Below are 20,432 nucleotides of genomic sequence, written 5' to 3'. Positions count from 1 at the left end.
GCTCCCTCCTCCCTTCCTGCTCGGCCAACCAAACTTGCACCCTGCGGGCCCCGCCCCGGGCCGTTACTAACCCCGCCCCTCCCGGCCAAGAAGAGCTTCCCATTGGTGGCGGCCGCAGTCGGTCAGGCCTTGTTTTCAGCGGCAGCGGGGTAGGCTGTGCGCGCTTGTCGCTCGCTCGGCGGGGCTGAGGGGGAAGGAGGGAGCGGGCGGCGGCGGCGGCGGCGCAGCCGGGCGGAGGGGAGCGCGCGGAGGGGCGGGAGCGGTGCTAGGCCTGGCAGGAGGGGGCGGAGGGGTCCCGGGCTCGGGGGCGAGGCCGAGGCCGGGCCGGGCCGGCGGGGTCCCGGGCTGAGGAGGCCGGGCCGGGGGTCCCGGCGGCGGCGGAGGAGCCATGACTCTGGAGTCCATGATGGCCTGTTGCCTGAGCGACGAGGTGAAGGAGTCGAAGCGCATCAACGCCGAGATCGAGAAGCAGCTGCGGAGGGACAAGCGCGACGCGCGCCGGGAGCTCAAGCTGCTGCTGCTGGGTGAGGGGCCCCCCCGCGGCCGCCGCCCCCCCCCCGATCCTTTCCGTGCCCCTCCCCCCCTCCCCGGATCCCCTCTCCCCTCCCCGGATCCCCCCTCCCCGCCCTGGATCCCCCCTTCGCCCCTCCCCCCGCCCTGGATCCCCCCTTCGCCCCCCTCCTCCCCCCGATCCCCCCTTCGCCCCCCTCCCCCCGATCCCCCCTTCGCCCCCCTCCCCCCGCCCTGGATCCCCCCTTCGCCCCTCCCCCCGCCCTGGATCTCTTCCTCTTCTCGGGGCCCTGCTGGCCCCCACCCCTTAGCACCCGCCCTCTCTGGATCCCTTCCCACCCCGACCCCCTGTTCTTCTCGCCCTGCTCTGGCTCTTCTCCTCTTCCCCTGCCCTCCCGCCCCAGAACCTGCCCTAGATCCCATTCTTTTCTCTCCTCCCCCCCCCCCCCCATCCCTGGATCTCCTCCCCTCTCCCCATCGTTCCCACCCTGAATCTGGCTTTCACTCCCCTGCCTCAAGTATCAGGGGGTAGCCGTGTTAGTCTGTATCTACAAAAACAACAAGGAGTCTGGTGGCACCTTAAAGACTAACCGATTTATTTGGGCATAAGCTTTCGTGAGTTAAAACCTCACTTCTTCGGATGCATCCGAAGAAGTGAGGTTTTAACTCACGAAAGCTTATGCCCAAATAAATCGGTTAGTCTTTAAGGTGCCACCAGACTCCTTGTTGTTCCCCTGCCTCAGTTACCTTCTTCCCCAGGGATGATTGCTGTGAGCACGTCCCTTGTGGCTCTATGGGCAGCCCCCGGCATATGTTAAAATAGGGACTTTTCGCACCCATCCCATGCTTAAAAACGATGTCCCTTGTAAGCTCTACATGTATTTGTTGTTGACCGTAATCATTGTGTTTATTACACTAGTGCCTGAGGCCCAACAAAGAATGGGGTCCTATTGTGCTAGGGACTATACTAACTACTCAGTAGTAGCCATCCTTCCTTCCCCCATCTTAGAACCCACATGTTAACCTCTAGTGACTCTCTGGAGGCACATCTCTGCTGGTCAGACCCCCAACTCCGCACACCTTTTTCTACTTATCAGAGTTGACAACTGTTAGGCACTTTGCTGTTGTCCAAAATATAACTCATGAGGAAAAACAGTTTGGGAAATTTAAAAAGAAGGGCATGGTAATGTCCAAACAGTTGTCTTCCTTATTCATTCTACATTTGGAGTAATTTTAATATTCAATCTGGGGGTTGACTGGTTTATTTGTTTTCTTTCATAGTGGATGTTGTGTTAAAATTGCTTTTGACCTAAGCAGAAACTTCAAAATTGAAATGACTCTCAGTCTTAAAAAAAATCCTCTTGGAGAACTCTTTTATAGGGGAGTTGGACCTACTGCCTTATTTGTGCATGAGAATTTTCATTACTAAAACTGGTGTAATTATATATTGTTGGCAGGCTTCTGGGTCTTTAATGAAGGAGTCATCTCCACCTAGTCTGGTGGTCTCTATGGTCTTCTCCCTCCTTTGTTAAAATGGGGGAATTTATCCAGCTACGGCTCCCAAGGTCCCTGGGTACCATTCTTTTCCTCACGTTCTCTTCTCCAGCAGGGCACAGAGATCTCTAAACCAGCCTACAGGGAGGGAAGGCAGGCGGGCAAGGAGAAATAAAGATAAGGCAAAGTAAATCTGAAGTCAAATGGAGTCATAAGAATGGAGCAGGATTAGTACTGGAAAGGAAAATAGTCAGGACTAGCTCTAGGAGTGGGGCTCCACTGTACTAGGATAAGGACATACCTGTTCAGATACCACACTGGTGGGGTGAGAGTGTCATTTAAGTATGTAAACAAAATTTTGTCTATGTTCATATCTCCATCAGCATACTAAGGTGTCTCATAGTACCGCCGAGGTTCCTAGTGGATAGGGAATTGGTTCTTCTACATGGTTTTCGGAGAGCTGCCATCATACGTTTTTCAAAAATTAATAGATTAGACTTTAATGTTAGCAGGAAATGTGATGCTGGGGTGCAGGTAGCCCATAAGCTACTCTTAAACCATGAGACCTATGAAAACACTAAGTTATTGCTGCTCTCTTATACATTCTGTCATGGGCCTTGTCATCTATTGTCTGTGATTTCCGATCAAAATGGGAAGCAGGTCTGATTAAATAAGGCTGTTAATTTGGTATGTGTACTGAACTGGCATGCCAGTCAGGGATGTTTGAAGATGTAAGGTGGTCCAGTTCCAAATCCGCATGTGGGTATGTCTGCATCAGCTTTCACAAGCTAAGTGAGGCTGGGTCTGGCCAGGAATGACGGAATAGGAATATCTAGGTTGATGCATAGTGGTGTTACTGATTGAGTAAATGGTGCACTTTCTTCCTAGTCATTAATAGTACAGTATCCCAGCAGCATGTTAAAAGCATGTTGGAGGTGCTGCTGTCCAGGTGAAATGTAAAACCAGGTTTCTGATCACTTGTCAATTTTCTTAAGGCTGAGTCTATACTAGAGAACTTTCCTTCCCCCAAATCTAATTGGCTTTTAAAACCGTTAATGTGAACCAATTTTAAAACTGGTTGTACCACGGTTAGAGTAAGCTCTAGGAGGTCTGAACCATTCCTTGACTCAACTAGTTTGAACACTGATTCATTTAAAAACAAAAAACCTCAAGCTGCCTGGACCCTGGTCTACAACTGGCTCCAACCTGTTTTAAAATCAGTTCGGCTAAACTTTTAAAAAAAAACTAGTTAGGATTTGGGGGGAGACATCCATCGTTTAGACAAGGCCTAAGAGTAACAGCGTTAGCCCTAATAACTGCATTCTGCCTCCTTATATTCCATTTTCACTTTCAACAGGATATGGTACTCTTCACTGCCTCTCCTAAACTGTTACGAAGTATTGTGCACTTTTAAGCAGGAGTCACGTTAGCCCATAAAGGGGGTAGTTCTAGTGGTGGGTGAAGTTAATTTCCTCTGGTTCATAAAGTCATTCGGAATCCTTTGGTGTGTATGGTGCAGAATAAATGCAGATCATATTAGTTAGAGAGAGGCATTTTCTTGGTGAAGAATTTTGGGGAGGGCAGGATATATTTTAAGAGAACTCATATAAACAGTAGAGTATCAATAAGAACGTAGGGTAAGCAGAGGTAATTTCTTCCACACTGCTTCGCTGGCCAGTGTGGTGACAGTTGGTTTATATTGAAGCCTGAACCAGAAATATTGAGTGAAAAATAGAAGTGCCGTTATGAGTTGGAATGCTAATAAATAGTGCTGTTTCAGTGCTTCAGTTACTGCCCACTGATACTGGGCATACATTAATCTTTTTAATGAAGTAAATGAGATTATTTTTCTTGTGTAAAGTTACTTTGGTCCCAGAATAATAGGAAAGTAAGCAATGGGTGCCATTGACCCAACACATGAGTTCGTTTTCAAATGCATTTGTCATCAGCAACACTTATAAACTATGTGGCTTTTATGGGTTGGCTGAAGGAATGGTGAGCTCAGATTATTCCCTTATCTCAACATTATCATATAAAAAAGGTTATGATGTTCTTATGACGACAGGAGACTATCCTCGCTGGTGTTTTTGGTGTTCCATAACGGTGATGGTGTGTATATTGTTGAGGGACCGAAGCCAAGCAGGACGCATGTATTTAAAAATGGAAGGTCGGGACTTGTGCATTTGATCTCTTGTGTGCTAGAATAAGTGAACCTAAGTTAGTGATCTGGTGCTGAAGTTTGTATCACAGTTGCATCATCAAAGTGCTTTGAGGCGCCTCTACTCTTTGTTGGTTACTGTGGTAAAAGCACAAGGAAGTGTTTCTCACCACAGTGTACTCAACCGCAAAAGATTTCACTTTCTGATTTTTTTATTTTTTTATTTTTTGTGTGTGTGGTGTAACTTTCTAGAGGAGACCAAGATAGCTAGTTAGTGGCAGTTACATAATTTATTTTAATGTTCAGTAAACTGAGACATTAAAAATTCTGCTAGGCTCTTTAGTCTTGTCTTGCTGTTTCTGGTTTGGTGTTTGTTTTTCTTTTTTCTGCTTGGGTATTTGTTTATTGCCCTGCAGAATAGACATAGGAACTTCAGAATCTACTCATAAGGAGTTATGTGCATTTGTGATAAATGAGCCTCTGTCTTTATACGCAGAACCCCCCTGATTTCTAGTTGGAGATCTGATGGTTCACGTTGTGAAGCCAGGGAGTTTTCCATAGATTGTGTCCCTGAATCTGGAGAGTTGAAGGATTTGTTACCTTCCTAATATGTCTCAAGATGAGCGTGCGCCTGGGTTCATTACCCTTGTAATCTAGTAATACACGGGCCAATATAATCAGCAAAGCTCCATACTGAGGCAGCTTTTCGTTAAATGCACATCAACTGCAAATCTGGGAAAACTTCCACGAGAGCATTCTGTAGAATGAACATCCGTATTTCTGGAGATTGGACAGCGTACGGTTGAGCTATTGCTCTGTGAAGGAATTAGCTGCAGACTGTGTAAGGTGGCTATGGGGGGGACTGTCTGTGGAAGGCCTATATGGTCAATCCTTACAGCTGATCAGTAGCCATATAAATGAATACATGCAGAAGAGGCCACTGGAGAAAACCCTGTTCTCCCCCAACGCTAGTTGGGTCCTGATTGTGACAGGGCTGTGTGAAGCCTTTCTTTGCCCACCCTTTCTCCCTCAAGATAAGAAAGTTTTCACTTTGTCCCGTTCCCGCTCTTTATTTTCATCACTGGACTGTCACCTGATGCAGCTTACATCTTCCTAAGCCCCTAATGGCAGGAATGTTGATCTGCCCACCTGACTGCATGTACAGAATGCAGGCTTTGATAGGGTTAGGGATGTATGAAACATCCAACCAGTGCAAATCTACCTGGCCTTCACCAACAGGTATTAAAGCAGTGTAATGAGGGAGGCTTGTGCCATGTGATGAGTGGTGCGTTGTCTGCATTGTACTTTGCCCAAGCAGCACGTGCAGCACAGCCTTTTTGGTTTCAGAGCACATTCTTGCCATCCCTTTTCTTTTATTGGAGATGTTCGCCATTTGTGCTTGGCTGTGTTGAAGCAACACTCACTTGAAATCTAGTTAATTTTAAAGTCTATAGTTTAAGGTATTGCACCTACCACAGAGTCTGCAGAGCCTTCGCTGCTGTGCAAGAGACTCTCACAAACCGGGGAGACTGACTAGGCAAACTACTGTTGAATGCCACAGAAGAAACAAGGAAGACTCTCAAATCTGTGGGTTAAAGTAATCTTCAATGTTACTTGGAACAATAGTAGGTAAAAGCTTTTAGGCAAAAGAGTAACTTGCCCTAAAACTTTAGCAGTCCTCTTGCCAAAATTAACATAAGCCACCTATCTGCTTGATACCTGTTGTGTCCCTCTTACTTAGCCCCTAACTGATAAAGGATGACTTTGTCCATTTCAGCAGGGATAGAGATTGTGAGTTCAGATGTTTGCGGCATCTCAACTGTATCTGGACTCTTTATTTACTAATTCCTGCTGTTTGGCCTGCTGGTCTGTTTTTCTTTTAAAACTCTGCTCAGCAGTAGAGATTTGAGATTTCCTTTCCTTGTCCCCTTCACAAGTTGTTTCTCATCTGAACTTCTGAAGATAGTGATCACAAACTAATCCAAAAGGATTACCACTTCACATGACTTCTTTTTTTTTTTTTTTTTTTTTTTAATATTTCACAGTGGTGTCAGGCCACTGAGAAGAAAAATATGTGGTGCAGGTAGTCTTTTGATCCCTTCTTTCTTTCAGAGCTGCTCTTTCTAATATATCGAGTTCGTATCTAGTAAGGAGGCATCTAGATTGGGTAGGAAAAGAATGATTGTACTAAAATAATGAGAATTGTACTGGAGCTTTCATGATCTCACAGCCTTCCCCCACACCCTTTGGCACCCCAGTTTGTATAATGTACTGATTTAGGAATAGATCAGGGAGTTTAGCTGGAGTTGTGATTATAGCATCAAGCTGGATTGCATGGTAATAGGTCAGGTGTGACGGGAGGGGGCTTTTTGAGGCAGGATATGTGGGAGTGGCTGTAATGTAAGATTTGGAGTGAGTACCAGAATTGCCTTAAGCCTATCAAAAAGAACAAGTGCTCTTTCCATCATGGTCAGTTAGGCTTATGATTGGCATCGGATGGGCCCACCGGGACCACTCTATAGACTTCCAAAAAGGAACTGGAGAAGTAATAATCAGTGGAGTAGATCCACTTGGATACATTAATAGGTGCAGTGGAGTAGGATGCAGTAATAGCTTTACTCCCTCTGTACTGAACCTCATTTGTGATCTCGATTGACTTTTTCCCTTTGTTTGGTCTCTTCATTTGCAGGCACTGGGGAAAGTGGGAAGAGCACATTTATCAAACAGATGAGGATAATTCATGGCTCAGGCTACTCCGAAGAGGACAAAAGGGGCTTCACCAAGCTGGTGTACCAAAACATCTTCACTGCCATGCAGTCCATGATCAGGGCCATGGAGACCCTGAAGATCCTATACAAATACGAACAGAATAAGGTGAGCCGAATTGCAGAGCTCCATCGAGCCATCGTTTTGTCGCTTGGTGGATTTGCTTCACCAGTTCATGTTTGTCTGAGGGGTTTTTTTTTTTTAGGGCACAGCTGTAGGTTCTTGCCCTGTATTTGTGCTGCCTTTTGTACTCTCTCCGCTGCCTGTTCAAACTTCCTGATAATTGGCCCCATATGGCAGTTGTATCCTCCACTGCTGCTGTGGTATGATGCCGCTCTGTGGCTTTATTAATAGGGGTGTCAATAGGGAGTATAACAGTTTTCATTTGACTAGACACGTGTGTTCTACTTCTGTGAATTGTCTCACATAAAAATTTCTAGGGGTGGGAACTGGTCTGCACCCACCTCACAAAGACCGAAGCATTTCGAATGTGCTGGGCCTTCCTCTGTATGACAGGCGTCATTACCGAATGCCGGAAGATGCATAAGGGAGCTGTTGTAGAGCCCAGAAGATTGCACTATTGGAGTGACTCCTACTAACAGCTGCAGATGGAGATCTGTCAATTTTCCTTTTATTAACCTTTTTTTAAGGATTTGTAACTCAACACAAACATTTATTCTGGGATGAAGCTTGGTTTACAAGATTTTGGAAACTTTTGGGCCAAATATGGTTTACATTCGTTCAGCTGGCTGTAAGGTATATGAGTGCAGATGATTTTAAGTGTGTGAATGTCAAGAACGTAGATGTTGGTATGCTCTGCCGTCTTAACACTTAGTGGATTTATTTTTCAAAATGAAATTGTGCAAAAGTTATACCAGGTGTATTGTAGTTGCTGTATTTTAACTTTTTTAATAGCCACATAGGGACTGGGAGGCTTTAGGGGATTAGTAATAGGAAGTGGCACCTTTCTTCTCTAGATCATTGGTCCAAATTGAGGCCAAAGTCAGTATAGACTTGAAAATACCACTATTAAGTGGTAAATGGAAGAAGAGTTGAAGGGCTCAGATGAGTTCTTAATGACCAGGTATCCACATCACAGCTGCCTCTAACTGGCCCTCTTGTTTGCATTCTCAACAGAGGGGCCAAGGATTGAATGGTTCTTCAAGGCTTAACTCCCCTTTGGCCTTTAGAAAAAGTCTGTCTGTCTGGGTCAATGCTGAGGCATGGGCGTGGTATGAGGATGCTTGCATTACCCTTGTTTTCTCTGGGGTGTGGTTAAAGGACTCTAGGGGCTATAATCTGTCACCTTCCACTAACGCTTAATGTACATAGGAAAGCAAACTAGATTAAATTCTCTCTTTGAAGAAAAGTATAGTGTGGGTGAACAGAAATTGCTTCTCATTGCATTCAGAAAACCCTTAGGAATTGCAGTATCGGTGTGTGTAGTAGTTGTATTAATACAACAGGCTGCAGTGATGACTTCAGTCCTGCTCCACTTTGTGGTGTCAGTTTTGTTCCAATTCTCTTTTTCCTCCTCCATAAAAGAAGAGGCCTGGATTATAGCAGACTGCAGTAAGATCTCCCACACTCTTAAAAATGTAAGCTAAAATCAATTAAAGGCTTACAATGAAACACTAGGCAGCTACGTTCCGGTAATAAAACTGACTGCACTCCCCAATCCGGCAGTCTGGGACGCCACACTCTCAGATCTGTGCTTGGGTTTTGGTGTTTCTAAACAGTGGGTGACTTATGCTGTAGCACAACTTGGTAAGTTAAATTCAGAGAGTCTGTTGCCATTTCTGTTTAAATAATTTCTGTTAAGGATCATGTGATGCTTGCAGGAGCTTTTACAGATGTGGCTGGTACTGAGAATATAAAATTGGTGTTTTTCCTTTTAACCTGTTGGAGGTCTAAGTACAAATAGAATGGATAATTTTTAGATGTCTAGTCTGCCCATTGCTGTCCTGTTGCAGGTGATGTAAGCAGCTTGACCAGCATCCAAGATGTAGCATTCCTGGAGCCCCTGCAAGAGGATCTAGGTTAATGTATGCTCACTTGTCTTTCACCCTTCTGTCCTCAGACCAATGCACTGCTGATTCGGGAAGTGGACGTAGAAAAAGTCTCAACCTTTGAGCAGCCATATGTAAGTGCAATTAAGACATTGTGGACTGACCCTGGAATCCAAGAGTGTTATGACAGGAGGCGAGAATATCAGCTCTCCGACTCAGCTAAATAGTAAGTACATAAGCGCTCTGGTGCGCTGCTGGATATCAGGGCCACGTTGGCTAAACAAAAACTTCCTAAAACTTAGCTGATGTCTACAGATGCCTGAATATGGTTATCACACTGCAAACTGGCCCTGCTGTCTTTCTTTTAGTTTTTGTAGATTATCCTCTTTCCTCCTATTACTTCACCCCATGATATAGGTGTATCTATCTGCTAATGATTTAGTCTGGTGGGGTAATCTAGGCAATGTGGGTGTATGCTTCTGAGTTTGAACTGTAAGCATATGCCTCCCTGCCTTTTCAGTAACTCTGGTTCCAAACAACTCTTATCACCGTGCTTTTTTGATTCTGGTTTTGTGGCTTCAGTTGTTACACGCAAAGAGTTTGGGAGCAGAGGGTGGGATGGGATACGTTTTTAGTACTGGAATGTCTGGAAGATCCATACACTCTGTAGCACCACCAGCTGCTTTCCACGAATTCTGTTGGGTGATAAATGGAGCTATTCACACCTCTGTCCCAGGATGTGCAGGTGGCTATGGAGTGTCCACCCAGACCATCTCTGTACCCTGTTCCTGGTTCCTGCACAGCAGAAATGCCACTTTCCCCTGTTGACTTAGTCTTATGGAGCCATGGGTTGAGGGGGATCAGGATTTGACATTTGGAGCTGCTGCAGAATGTCTGAGCACATAGAGACTCTGGAAGATGGCAGCGCGTTGGGTCATAGAGATTTTTTTTTATAACCAGAAGGGCTAGGTAGTTCATTTTTAAATTAAACTGAATTCTGCAGTAAACATTGGAAATGCCCAAATCCATCCTATAGCAAGGACTTGCTACAGCACCGATTTCCAGAGACCTAGGAGATGGTAACTGTTTCCTACATCTGTTGCCTTCCTGCTTCTCATTTGAAGCAACAAGTATGAGAAGAGCTGCTTGTCTCTGCTGCTTTGCACATGGCCTCCTCTCTTCCCTTGATTGAGAGAGATATTGAATGTTTGGCTGTAACTTTGTGAGCTGTAACACATGGCAGTTACTACGTCAGAAGAGATTCTGGGGAATTGCTGTCAATTGATAGAAGACAGTCCTAGAAATGTACATGTGAAGAAACCTATTTGGCCTCCTTGGGATTCAGTTAAAGGTTGTTCCCTGAAGTATGAGTTCCAGTACTTGGTCCTGTCCCATTTTAAATGATCCTAGTGATGCTGCTAGCAATCAGATTTCTTTTGGTCTCCTTAACATGTGTGCGGGGGGAGAGAGGGAATCTATGGCTATAATGTGTTGAAACCCCCATGAGTGTGAGCTACAGTCTAAGGTGCTTTTTTTTTTTTTTTTTTTTTTTTTTTTTTCCTTCATATGCCTCTCACAGCTACCTTAGTGACGTGGATCGAATCGCAACCCCAGGATATCTACCAACCCAGCAAGATGTGCTACGGGTTAGAGTTCCTACAACCGGAATAATAGAATACCCCTTCGACCTAGAGAATATTATCTTCAGGTACTGAAGCTGTAGCCCATGCTATACTTGTTCTCTCAAGTGGGACTGAAATGGGGGAGCACTACTCTTGGCTTTTTAAACTACTGATCAAGAGTATCCATGTTCTTAGCTAGGGAGGACTTAAGAGTGTGTTTGGGAAGGGGGGGAATATTCGGTGTGGTCCCTAAACATGGTATGATTTTTAAGGGCTGGTCCACACTAATCCCCCAGTTCGAACGAAGATACGCGACTTCAGCTACGTGAATAACATAGCTGAAGTCGAAGTATCTTAGTTCGAACTACAAGGTACTTACTGCGGGTCCACACGCGGCAGGCAGGCTCCCCCGTCGACTCCGCGTACTCCTCTCGCGGAGCAGGAGTACCGGTGTCGACGGCGAGCACTTCTGGGATCGATTTATCGCGTCTAGACAAGACGCGATACATCGGTCCCAGAAGATCGATTGCTTACCACCAAACCCGGCGGTAACTACAGACCAGGGGTCGGCAACGTTCGGCACGTGGCTCGCCAGGGTAAGCAACCTGGCGGGGCGGGCCAGTTTTATTTACCTGCTGACGCGGCAAGTTCGGCCGATCGCGGCCCCCACTGGCCGGGGTTCGCCGTCCCGGCCCAATGGGGGCTGCGAGAAGCCGCGGCCAGCACATCGCTCGTCCGCGCCGCTTCTCGCCGCCCCCATTGGCCCGGGACGGCGGACCGCGGCCAGTGGGGGCCGCGATCGGCCGAACCTGCCGCGTCAGCAGGTAAATAAAACTGGCCCGCCCCGCCAGGGTACTTACCCTGACGAGCCGCGTGCCGAACATTACCGACCCCTGGTATAGACGTACCCAAAGTTTATTAAGGGCATCTGAGTGAGAGGAGTTGAAACCAATGGCTTCTGGAAATTGAGGAGGGTGTTGGTTAAATGGCATAGTTTTGGTACTAGTCTCGCTGATTCTATCCAGAGAACCTGAAGTGGGTGTACAGCTGGAATTGTGGCTCCTCCTGTGAGATGTTAACATGCTGGCATCTGATGAGTACATAACAGCTCACCAGCCCATTGGACAAACTGTTGGTAGCTTAATCCACCAAAGGAAAAACTAAGTCTTCTTCTGGCAACACTGATTTGAAACATAACCCCTTGCAAGAAGTTCTTCTGTCTTCATGCAGTGTTGAGGTTCTTTGATCTGTATGTTTTTAACTTTGATGAGAGATCCTGCTTTCTCTGTACTGATTCTTGTATGTGTATTGTCCAGTGTGTCTTCCGAAGGTGGTCTCCCAGAAATAGCTTGTGCCATCAGGATTTGACTCACTTCTGCATCATGTGTGTATCTGTAGGTTTAACTGTGCCTTTATACGATCTCCAAATAGCCAGAAAATACAGAGGCATGATAACATGTTTGCTACTTTGCAACGGGCATTCTCCTTTATTCTATCTAGATACTTATCTGGTCCATGCTGTCATGGCCTCTAATGTTGTAGATGGGGGAAGAGTGAACAAGTGGTAGAAAGAGAGACTAGAAACCTGGACTTGGGGTTCAGTTCTTTGCTTTGCCATACTCTGAGCAAGTCACTGTCTCTGATTTGTATTCCCCATCTGTGAAATGGGAATAATGCTCCATTGAGATAAAGGTTTTGGACTTGGTTGGCTTTGTTTTATAATTTGAGATCCATGTATAAAAGGTGCAATAGAAGTGAGATGCAGGTGTAATATAGTGGTTCAAATTACGGCCCCAGTATCCTGATGGTTTTTCTTAGGCATATGGTGTGAATGTGTGGTTGACTGGGTTTCATGCTTTTGCCTATGGATTAGCATGACTCCATTCAGCATAATGTCCTGGGGAAAGCCCAATAGCCAAAGGAAGTCCTTAACCTCAAACTTTCGCTCCCAATCAGAAGTTTTAATATGAAGCCTTAATATCAAAATGTAAATAGCTTTGGCTTTTGGTAGAACAGGATTTGAATGGATTTGCCATCGTTTCTTTTCAGTCTCCATGGTTCAGGGTGATGGATGAGCCTGGTTCCAGAAGCTCTGCTCAGTAAACGAGGCCAGGATGCAAACAGGAATGAGGATGCTTATATTTGCTGTCAGTCTCCCAGAAAAAAGAAGTGGGTCAGACATGGAGGTGGCCATGGAATTAGCATTCAGAGAACTTCCTGTTACGCTGTCTGAGCACAATTGCTCGTAGAGGACGCATGTTACTGTATCCTGATGCCTGCTTCACTTGGGGGGAGAAAGTTGTGTGTTTCTCTCATTCATATTCTAGTGCTTTGGGTGCAGGCAGAGACGCTCTTATTGATCCTTGACAGGCTATTGCTTTGACAGATTATGTCTTTCTCTTCCTTAGAATGGTGGATGTTGGGGGTCAGAGGTCAGAACGAAGGAAGTGGATCCATTGCTTTGAAAATGTGACCTCCATCATGTTTTTAGTAGCCCTTAGTGAATATGACCAAGTTCTAGTGGAGTCTGATAATGAGGTAAGCCTGAGCAGGAGTAGGCCCTAATGATGAGGGGAAAGTGGGGAGGGTCTTTCTGATTTTCTTAGAGGTTGGTACTAAACTGCTTGGTGCCAAGAGAACTGGAACTTGAATTAGTAGTAACTGTTTTTGGCCTTCAGCTTTTCCCACTACAAAGAGAGAACCTGGGGCTAAATGGGTCATGACCCTTCTGGAAGCAGGGTACAAGATAGTTAGTTTGAAATGCACAGTGCAGAAACATTCTGATGTCCCCCATCTTAGATTCTCTGCGTCCCTGATGAAAAGCCCTCAAGATCTTGCACGCACTCCTTTTTTCCCTTCCATGTTAAATGTCCCCCCCTAGATACCTTGTATCATGGCACCCATCTTGCCAAATAATGGCTAGTCTCTTTGCGAACATCATTATAGTGCCGTGACCATCTAGACGAGCAGCTGCTAAGCAGCAGGCACTCCTTCTTGTGAGCCAACACATACCTGTGCTGGGAACAAATCTTCATGACCAGAAGTTGATCCCAGATCTACCACATGATCACGAAAAGCATAAAATGACTTGGGCCAATAAGAGAGCACGTTGACTGGCAAGTAATTAAAACCAGTCAAATTAAATTCACGTCAGTCACGGATGTTGCACTTGTTTCCTACGTACACACTCCACTGGACCAAAACTGAAATGGGACAAAGGTGTTCCACACAAGACATCTGGGGTGATGTGGATGAGTTCATGTGTCTAGGATCAGAGATGGCCAGGTTTTCACAAATGAGGGTTTTTGGTGTGTTGATGTGGCTTATTTCTTGCATCAGAACCGGATGGAAGAGAGTAAAGCCCTTTTTCGGACCATTATCACCTACCCGTGGTTCCAGAATTCTTCAGTCATCCTCTTCCTCAACAAGAAAGATTTGTTGGAAGACAAGATCCTGTACTCCCACCTTGTTGACTATTTCCCAGAGTTTGATGGTAAGTGATTTTTAAAGAGGATCTTTCAAACTAGAATGAACCTTTTAAATAAGGGGAGGGGGAAGAAAACACCAACAAAAAATACTTCACCTGTGAGATTTTTTTAATTAGGTATTTAATTCATATGTGAGCGGGCTTCTGTTTCCTGCTTTCTTCTGTTTGATTTACATTGAAATCATGATGCTATAAAAATGAGTATGTTACAGATTCAGGGCTGAATTTGTTGTAGGATCGAGTGGCATTGGGAGGAGACAAACCCTTCATTGGGTAGAAATACTTTTAATAAAAAGCAAAAGTGGCGAGTAAATTTGAATATCTTGATCTTCATGTAACTTGTGGATTCTGACAGAAAAAACAGCTGCAAACTTTTCATAGATCAACAATTTAAAGAAGCTGCCAAATGTCACCAGAAACTCTGCTTTCCGTAGATCTGTGCATGGATCTCAGTTGAGCTGCGATTATTTTGATTTCAGAGTATTAATTTCTATACTTGAAATATACATACCGGTGTAGAACTTTATAGACATGCAAGAATATAGTGGTAGAAGAGATGGAAAACACCAATTAGACCATCAAACCCCTCCTTCTGCCAGAGCAGGGTGCAGTCCCTTCACATAGGCTAATTTGTGGACTGGTCAAATCATCCAAGTCTTTTTGATGTTGGTGTTGAAAAGCTTCAGGCAAGGTAAAATCCCTGTCAATCTGCCATTCCCAATTTTGGGCTGATAATATCTTCATGATGCAGGGAAGCTCCCATTTGGGGTTAAGCTCTTCAGCATAAACAGTGTTTTCTGTAACCTCTGATCTGCAGATCAGTCTCCCACTATATTGGATGATGCCAACTCTGTATGAGATTGAAGGTATATGTGGGACAGGAGAATAAGGTCAGGCAAGCTTTTTTTTCTAAGCCCTCTCCTACCAACTCTTAGCCTTTTTGAGGCAACTGAAAACTGCTGTCCGGGTAAAGGGAAGGCCATCTTCTTTTGGTTTTGGCCATAGTTCACTGGCGGCAGTTGGAGAATCCTCTTTCCCCCTGAAGAAATTTCTATCTGTTTGGTCTTCCAGGCAAGCTGCTTGCCTCATTATGGGCTTGTAACAAAACAGGTCCTAATTAGTCTTCTTTCCAGCCCTGGAGTCTTCTGCCCCCTGGTGTCAGGAAGTACAGACATCTCTGAAGTCTTTACTTGTGGTAACTGTTAGAGGTTCTCACGCTAGTCTGGAGATCATTGGTGGTCCATGGTGAATTCCTATCTTCAGCTGCTAAATCACAGTAGAAGGTAGCAGAAAAATATGTGAATTGTTTTCCTAATATTACTTTTCCGTATAACCAATTGCTGTAGCTGCCAAAGGATGCTGTGTGATTTTGAATGCGAGGTGATCGATGATGCTCTCTCAAGGTGTGGTCCATGCTATGGAAGCAATATGAGAACACCAAGCACTTCAAATAGATGATAGAGCATCACCAGGTGTCTAAGGAGCTAGTAGTGGCATAAAGTGAACGCTGTCTGCAGCTGCAGTTCATAGCTCTATAAACTGGCTGGTCAGAGAGGAAATGCTACAGTTGGTTGTCTTAGGGTTGTTTCTTGATTCGAAGCTGATTTTGTTAGGCATGCAGAAATAATGGGAACTAGATCTTGTGCTTCAGGGCATGAGATGATTACTACAGGGATCAGGAAGAAATCTACAGTCCTCAAGATCTGCATTATTTTACAATTGACTAGGTATGTTACAGGAGAGATTCATTTACATTTACTATTTGCCATTTCAGTATAGTGGTCCAGATGGACTGTTCTTCTGGCAGGCTATGTCAAATTCTCTGTTTCATAGATCAGAGTCCAAAGCAGCCTGTCAGAGCTTGGTATTCTGAAGCTTAAAACGCACCCCCTAGGATTTGACCAGTTAGTATTCGGCATAAGATGTTCCAGCTTCCACGACCGAGGGAGCTACATTTCTTCTTCTCCCGTTTGGTCACAGAACCTCCTCCCCTTGGGGTGGGGGGTGGAGAGAAAGCAAGCTGGCAATTCTGGGGGTTCAAACCAAGTAATGGACTGTGCGCAGTGCTGTTTACTGTTGCCTTTGTTTGCTGCAGGCCCGCAGAGAGATGCTCAGGCAGCCCGGGAGTTCATTCTCAAGATGTTTGTGGATTTAAACCCAGACAGCGACAAAATCATCTACTCTCACTTCACATGTGCCACAGACACGGAAAACATCCGTTTTGTCTTTGCTGCCGTCAAGGACACCATCCTACAACTCAACCTGAAGGAGTACAACCTGGTCTGACCTGCTCTGCCCCTCGCCCCCTTGGAGGCCTCCTTGTGACGAAAAGACAAAAAAAGAAAAATTTAAAAATTACAGGAAAAAAAAATCTTAATTTTGAATGATGTAATGATTGCAAATTGTCTGATCTGTGGAGTGGCGAATTTGCTCAGTGTTATCCTGGAGTCTCATGTCTCTGTCCACAGAGTAGTTGATTTCATATTTTTAACAAATTGCTTTTATTTCACAGTTAATGGGGGGGGGGGGGGGGGAATACACCTCACTCTTCGGCACCTTGTTCACCTCTTAATTTTTGCCAAGGCAGCCTCATCTTGGGCTTTACTTTGTCGCTTAGCCGCTTTTATTTTCTTTTTCATTCCCGTGGTATATATAGAGATCTATAACTTTTCTGGCCAAGATTGTAAATTCACTGGACTGTGGGAGTGTGGAATGCTACTGGTCCCTTTGCCTTGTGCCATAGGGTGCCTCTGGTGTAATTATTAATCCTGCTTGCTTTTTGTTCCCACCCTGCCCTCCCCAAGGACACGCCCCATGGTTCACTGTGATGAAATGTTGGGGAGGAACAATTGCTCTCCATCTATAGCAAAAAACCCACAACAACAAAAAAAAAACCATCACTTTTCCATTCTTTGTACGGTTTAGTCTGGGTTACTTTTTTTTTCTTATCAATTATAAAAGGTATGGAGACTGTGATTATTATTATTATTTTTTTTTTAAATTATTGATGTTCTATACATAGTTTGCTACATATTGCTGTATTTTGTTCATGGACTTTAAATGATGGGAGCTCTTGGAGCAATAGCTGCTGAGCCTGGGGAGAAGTGCCTGACTGTATTATTATTATTTTTAAAAGTAGACTCAATTTATGGAAAGAAACTTTCACTCTGAGTGGAGTGTAAGGCATCAAGTGAGCGACTTCTCTATGCAGCGAAGATCAGAAGCTCACTGCGTAATTTTGTGGCATTTAAACACCAAATTTTTCCGGATTGAAGACCTGAGATGTCACGTGCCACGCTTTGGTTCTCTTGCGTGCTGTGAACAGCAAGGAAATCCTCATCACATTTTGTGCCAGCTGTGTGCATTTGTAAGGGTGCTTCATTCCTGCCCAGCTCGCAAATTGCCTAGAAAGGACCGGAGTTGGGTGACACGGACTCTGGGGTGTGGGGAGGATTCTTACTGCTTGAAAAGATTGTGAAAAGTTTTAGGAGGAGTTGGGGAGTTCTATTACTATTTTCCTGTCTGTGCTCTCCCCGAGACAGATGCTGCTGTGGTTTTTCTTTAGAGGAGCATGGATTCTCTTTGGAGCACTTGCACAGATATTTGCTCCAGAGGTGCAGGGTGCCTGATAATTGAGAGTACAGCAGCCACTTTTGGAGCGTGTTGCTGAAGTGAGAATCCTGTGGTGGGATGGACAGCAGGCTAGTACAGGGGAAGGCAGCTGGGTTTGTTGATACAGGTGTTCCTCGGAATGGATTCTAGGTGCCATATTGAATTCCACTCAACTGAGGGCTTCAAGCCCTTCTGTCTCGTTTTATAGGCTTCCAGAAGCGCAGGTGAGTGAGCAAATGTACCAAAGCTCTGCTTCCTCTTGTATCTGCCTAGAGGAAGACTGCAATGGCAAGGCAAGCAGTGAGTAAGGAACAGTGGCATCTGTCCCACCTCTGGACATCTGTGAAATATGGGCAACACTAATGGTTCTATTACAATTCCAACGAGTAGCATTGGGTCCAAATTCTCTGGATAAACCAGACACGGCTTCAGTTGCTTCTAGACTGCTGTTGGTCGCTTAAGGCTAACAAAGGCCCTAATCTCCCAAGCTGCACGGTTGAAGGGGGTGTCCAGTATTTTGTTGTCTCATTTGTAGACTGAGCACTACATCGGTGTTTTGCACAAAATGTAATGAAATTGAACTGCCCCAGATGCCTTTGATGTGTAACACTAAATCTGGAGTTCACACTACTTTCCAGTCGTTCTGTTTTAGGGCTCCCTCGTGTTTTCCAAAACAGGAGAGGGAAGACTACTGTATTTCACCGAGCACTACAGAAGAAAGAAAGCTCTTGGAGGTGATACCTGGCTGTATCAGAGAGCTGGTATTGGAGTAATAGCCTTGGGACCAACAAGTAGAGAACCCAGGTCTGGCTGAGAGTAGGGTAGCAGCTGCTTGTAGAATCACTACATTCCTGATCCTGCCTAACGTTTAGGAGAAACAAGGGAGGGATTCTCTCGTATGCCAGACAGCTTTGCACCAATTTTACCGCGTTTTTGTCTTTATGCCAAAATGATCCTTTTTCTCGAAAGTGTTCTATGAAGAGGATTTTATAATCGTCTTCGGTCTATTCTAAATGCCGTTCTTCTGGAACATACGGTGTGCCAGTTCTCCTGCTTCCCTGATCTTATGAGTGGTTTGCGCTGCATCCAATTGCCGGCAGTGGACTTGGCGCTAAGGGATTCAGATTCTTGGAACAAATGTCCCAGAGGTTTCTTTCCAAGGTTAATGATGGTGTCACTTCCCACTTGAATCTGTGTGGGTATCGTCCCTCTACCTGCCAAGAGAAGAGATGTTGACCTGGCACAGAAGGAGGGATCTTGTGTCATCCATTGTGTGGAACAGAGTGCATTTGTCTAGCTGTGATGAATTCTGGAAGGATTTTGGGCTTTACTAAAGATTGGAGCACATGCTGTTTACCCTCCTGCTCCGTTGCTTGGCATAGCTATTGGCCTGGTCACCAGTTGGGCTTGAGGGTAATTGGGTGGGGATATCACATGTTAGGGCTGTCCCACAACATGTTTCTGAAATCTCATCTGACCTAGAGAAGGAACAGGTCAGAGTTGTGCACAGAATCCAGAGATGTCTGTGGGTTGTAGCATAGAAGAGAAGGCAGGGGGATTAGCCGCCCCTGCGTGGCGAGAGATGTTTTGTTTGCCTTCTTCTTAGATCGTGAAGCATTCTTGCAGAACCAGCGCTGCTCTGCATCTCTGGGGGCAGACCCCACAACAGATGCGTGCTCTAGTGAAAGTGCCAAATCGAAAACCAAACTTGCCTATCTCATCCTCTTCGGTGATAGGGCTGGTCAGGATTTCCCAGGAACAAGGGATTGAAGCTCAGGACAGAAGTCTGTTGAGATTCACATGTAAGAATCCCGAATCTTAGGCTGAGGAAACAGCCTCTTGGCCAAGCTCTGTTCATAGTGCACTTTCTGAAACAGGTCTACTCCGAGTCGTCCTAAACTTTACAGTGGAGAGACCCATGGCGGGAGGGAGGTGTGGAGAAGTTCGTCCTGATTTTCCTTGCATTGGCGTCCGGTTTCCTTGCATCATTCCATAAGGATCAATCATATGGTGAGCAACTGCCCCTCCCTGTTTCCCTTTCTCCTGGAATCGGATTCTTCGGTCTGCTGTTGTTGCTTCCTAGTGATGTTGGCATTACCTTCAGCTACGGGGTGTTTTTTTTTTTTTCCCCCCCACGTGTTTTATTACTTGGTAACTTTTTAAAATGTGCTTTCGGCGTGTGCTGACCATCGTATTGTACTATACAAACCCAGGTTGTTAGAGTCCAGCCGAGGTAAAGTCTGTAATGCAGCACCCAGTTTTAAAAGTATGGTTTGTGCCAATGCCCCTTCTTTAGTAGTGCCAGAGACTCTTTACAAGTGCCAATGTGGTGGAAATTATTTGGTTATACTTGTATATTATAGGATCCTGATTTAAACAATTTAAACATCCTATTTAAAAAGATGCTATATAAAATGCTGTTTTTAAACCTTGTCATTTGAAATGCATGTATTGTTGTGCGTGTTAGGGTGGGGGGGGGAGGGGATGGGGGAGGGGAAAGGAGTTTCTGACTCTGAGTTCCAGGCTCCAGACTCTCTTTTCCAGTCTAGGAGTGTGACGATCTCTTGGAACAGTCCTGCTCTGGCTCCTGGGCAGAAATACCTGATGGAAATTGATTTTCATATCTTTCTCCTGAAATAAATTCTCTGTTTGAAATTGGAATAAATTTTGTTCCTAAAACCTGTTCTGGTGATGTGTGTGTTTGCTACTCCCCTCCTCCCACCCCCAGTTGGCTAAGTAACTTCTCCAGCAGGTGGGAGCTGCCTCATATCGGT

General features: G+C 45.2%; 1 protein-coding gene and 1 long non-coding RNA gene across 2 annotated transcripts in view; one reads left to right on the top strand and one right to left on the bottom strand.

The window, feature by feature from the left end:
- Positions 1-20,432, bottom strand: part of LOC112059585 (uncharacterized) — a 37,252-nt gene that overhangs the window by 10,764 nt on the left and 6,056 nt on the right. The gene's annotated exons all lie outside the window — the stretch shown is intronic.
- On the top strand, positions 252-20,337 carry LOC101946431 (guanine nucleotide-binding protein subunit alpha-11). Its single transcript, XM_065578380.1, has 7 exons — positions 252-524; positions 6,852-7,036; positions 9,009-9,163; positions 10,517-10,645; positions 12,968-13,097; positions 13,899-14,052; positions 16,142-20,337. The coding sequence occupies exons 1-7, from the start codon at positions 389-391 to the stop codon at positions 16,330-16,332; spliced, it is 1,080 nt and encodes a 359-aa protein (XP_065434452.1). The 5' UTR covers positions 252-388; the 3' UTR covers positions 16,333-20,337.

This window comes from Chrysemys picta, chromosome 25 (assembly GCF_011386835.1).
Source record: "Chrysemys picta bellii isolate R12L10 chromosome 25, ASM1138683v2, whole genome shotgun sequence".
Lineage (NCBI taxonomy): Eukaryota > Metazoa > Chordata > Testudines > Emydidae > Chrysemys > Chrysemys picta.
This window is presented reverse-complemented; position numbering and strand designations above follow the sequence as displayed.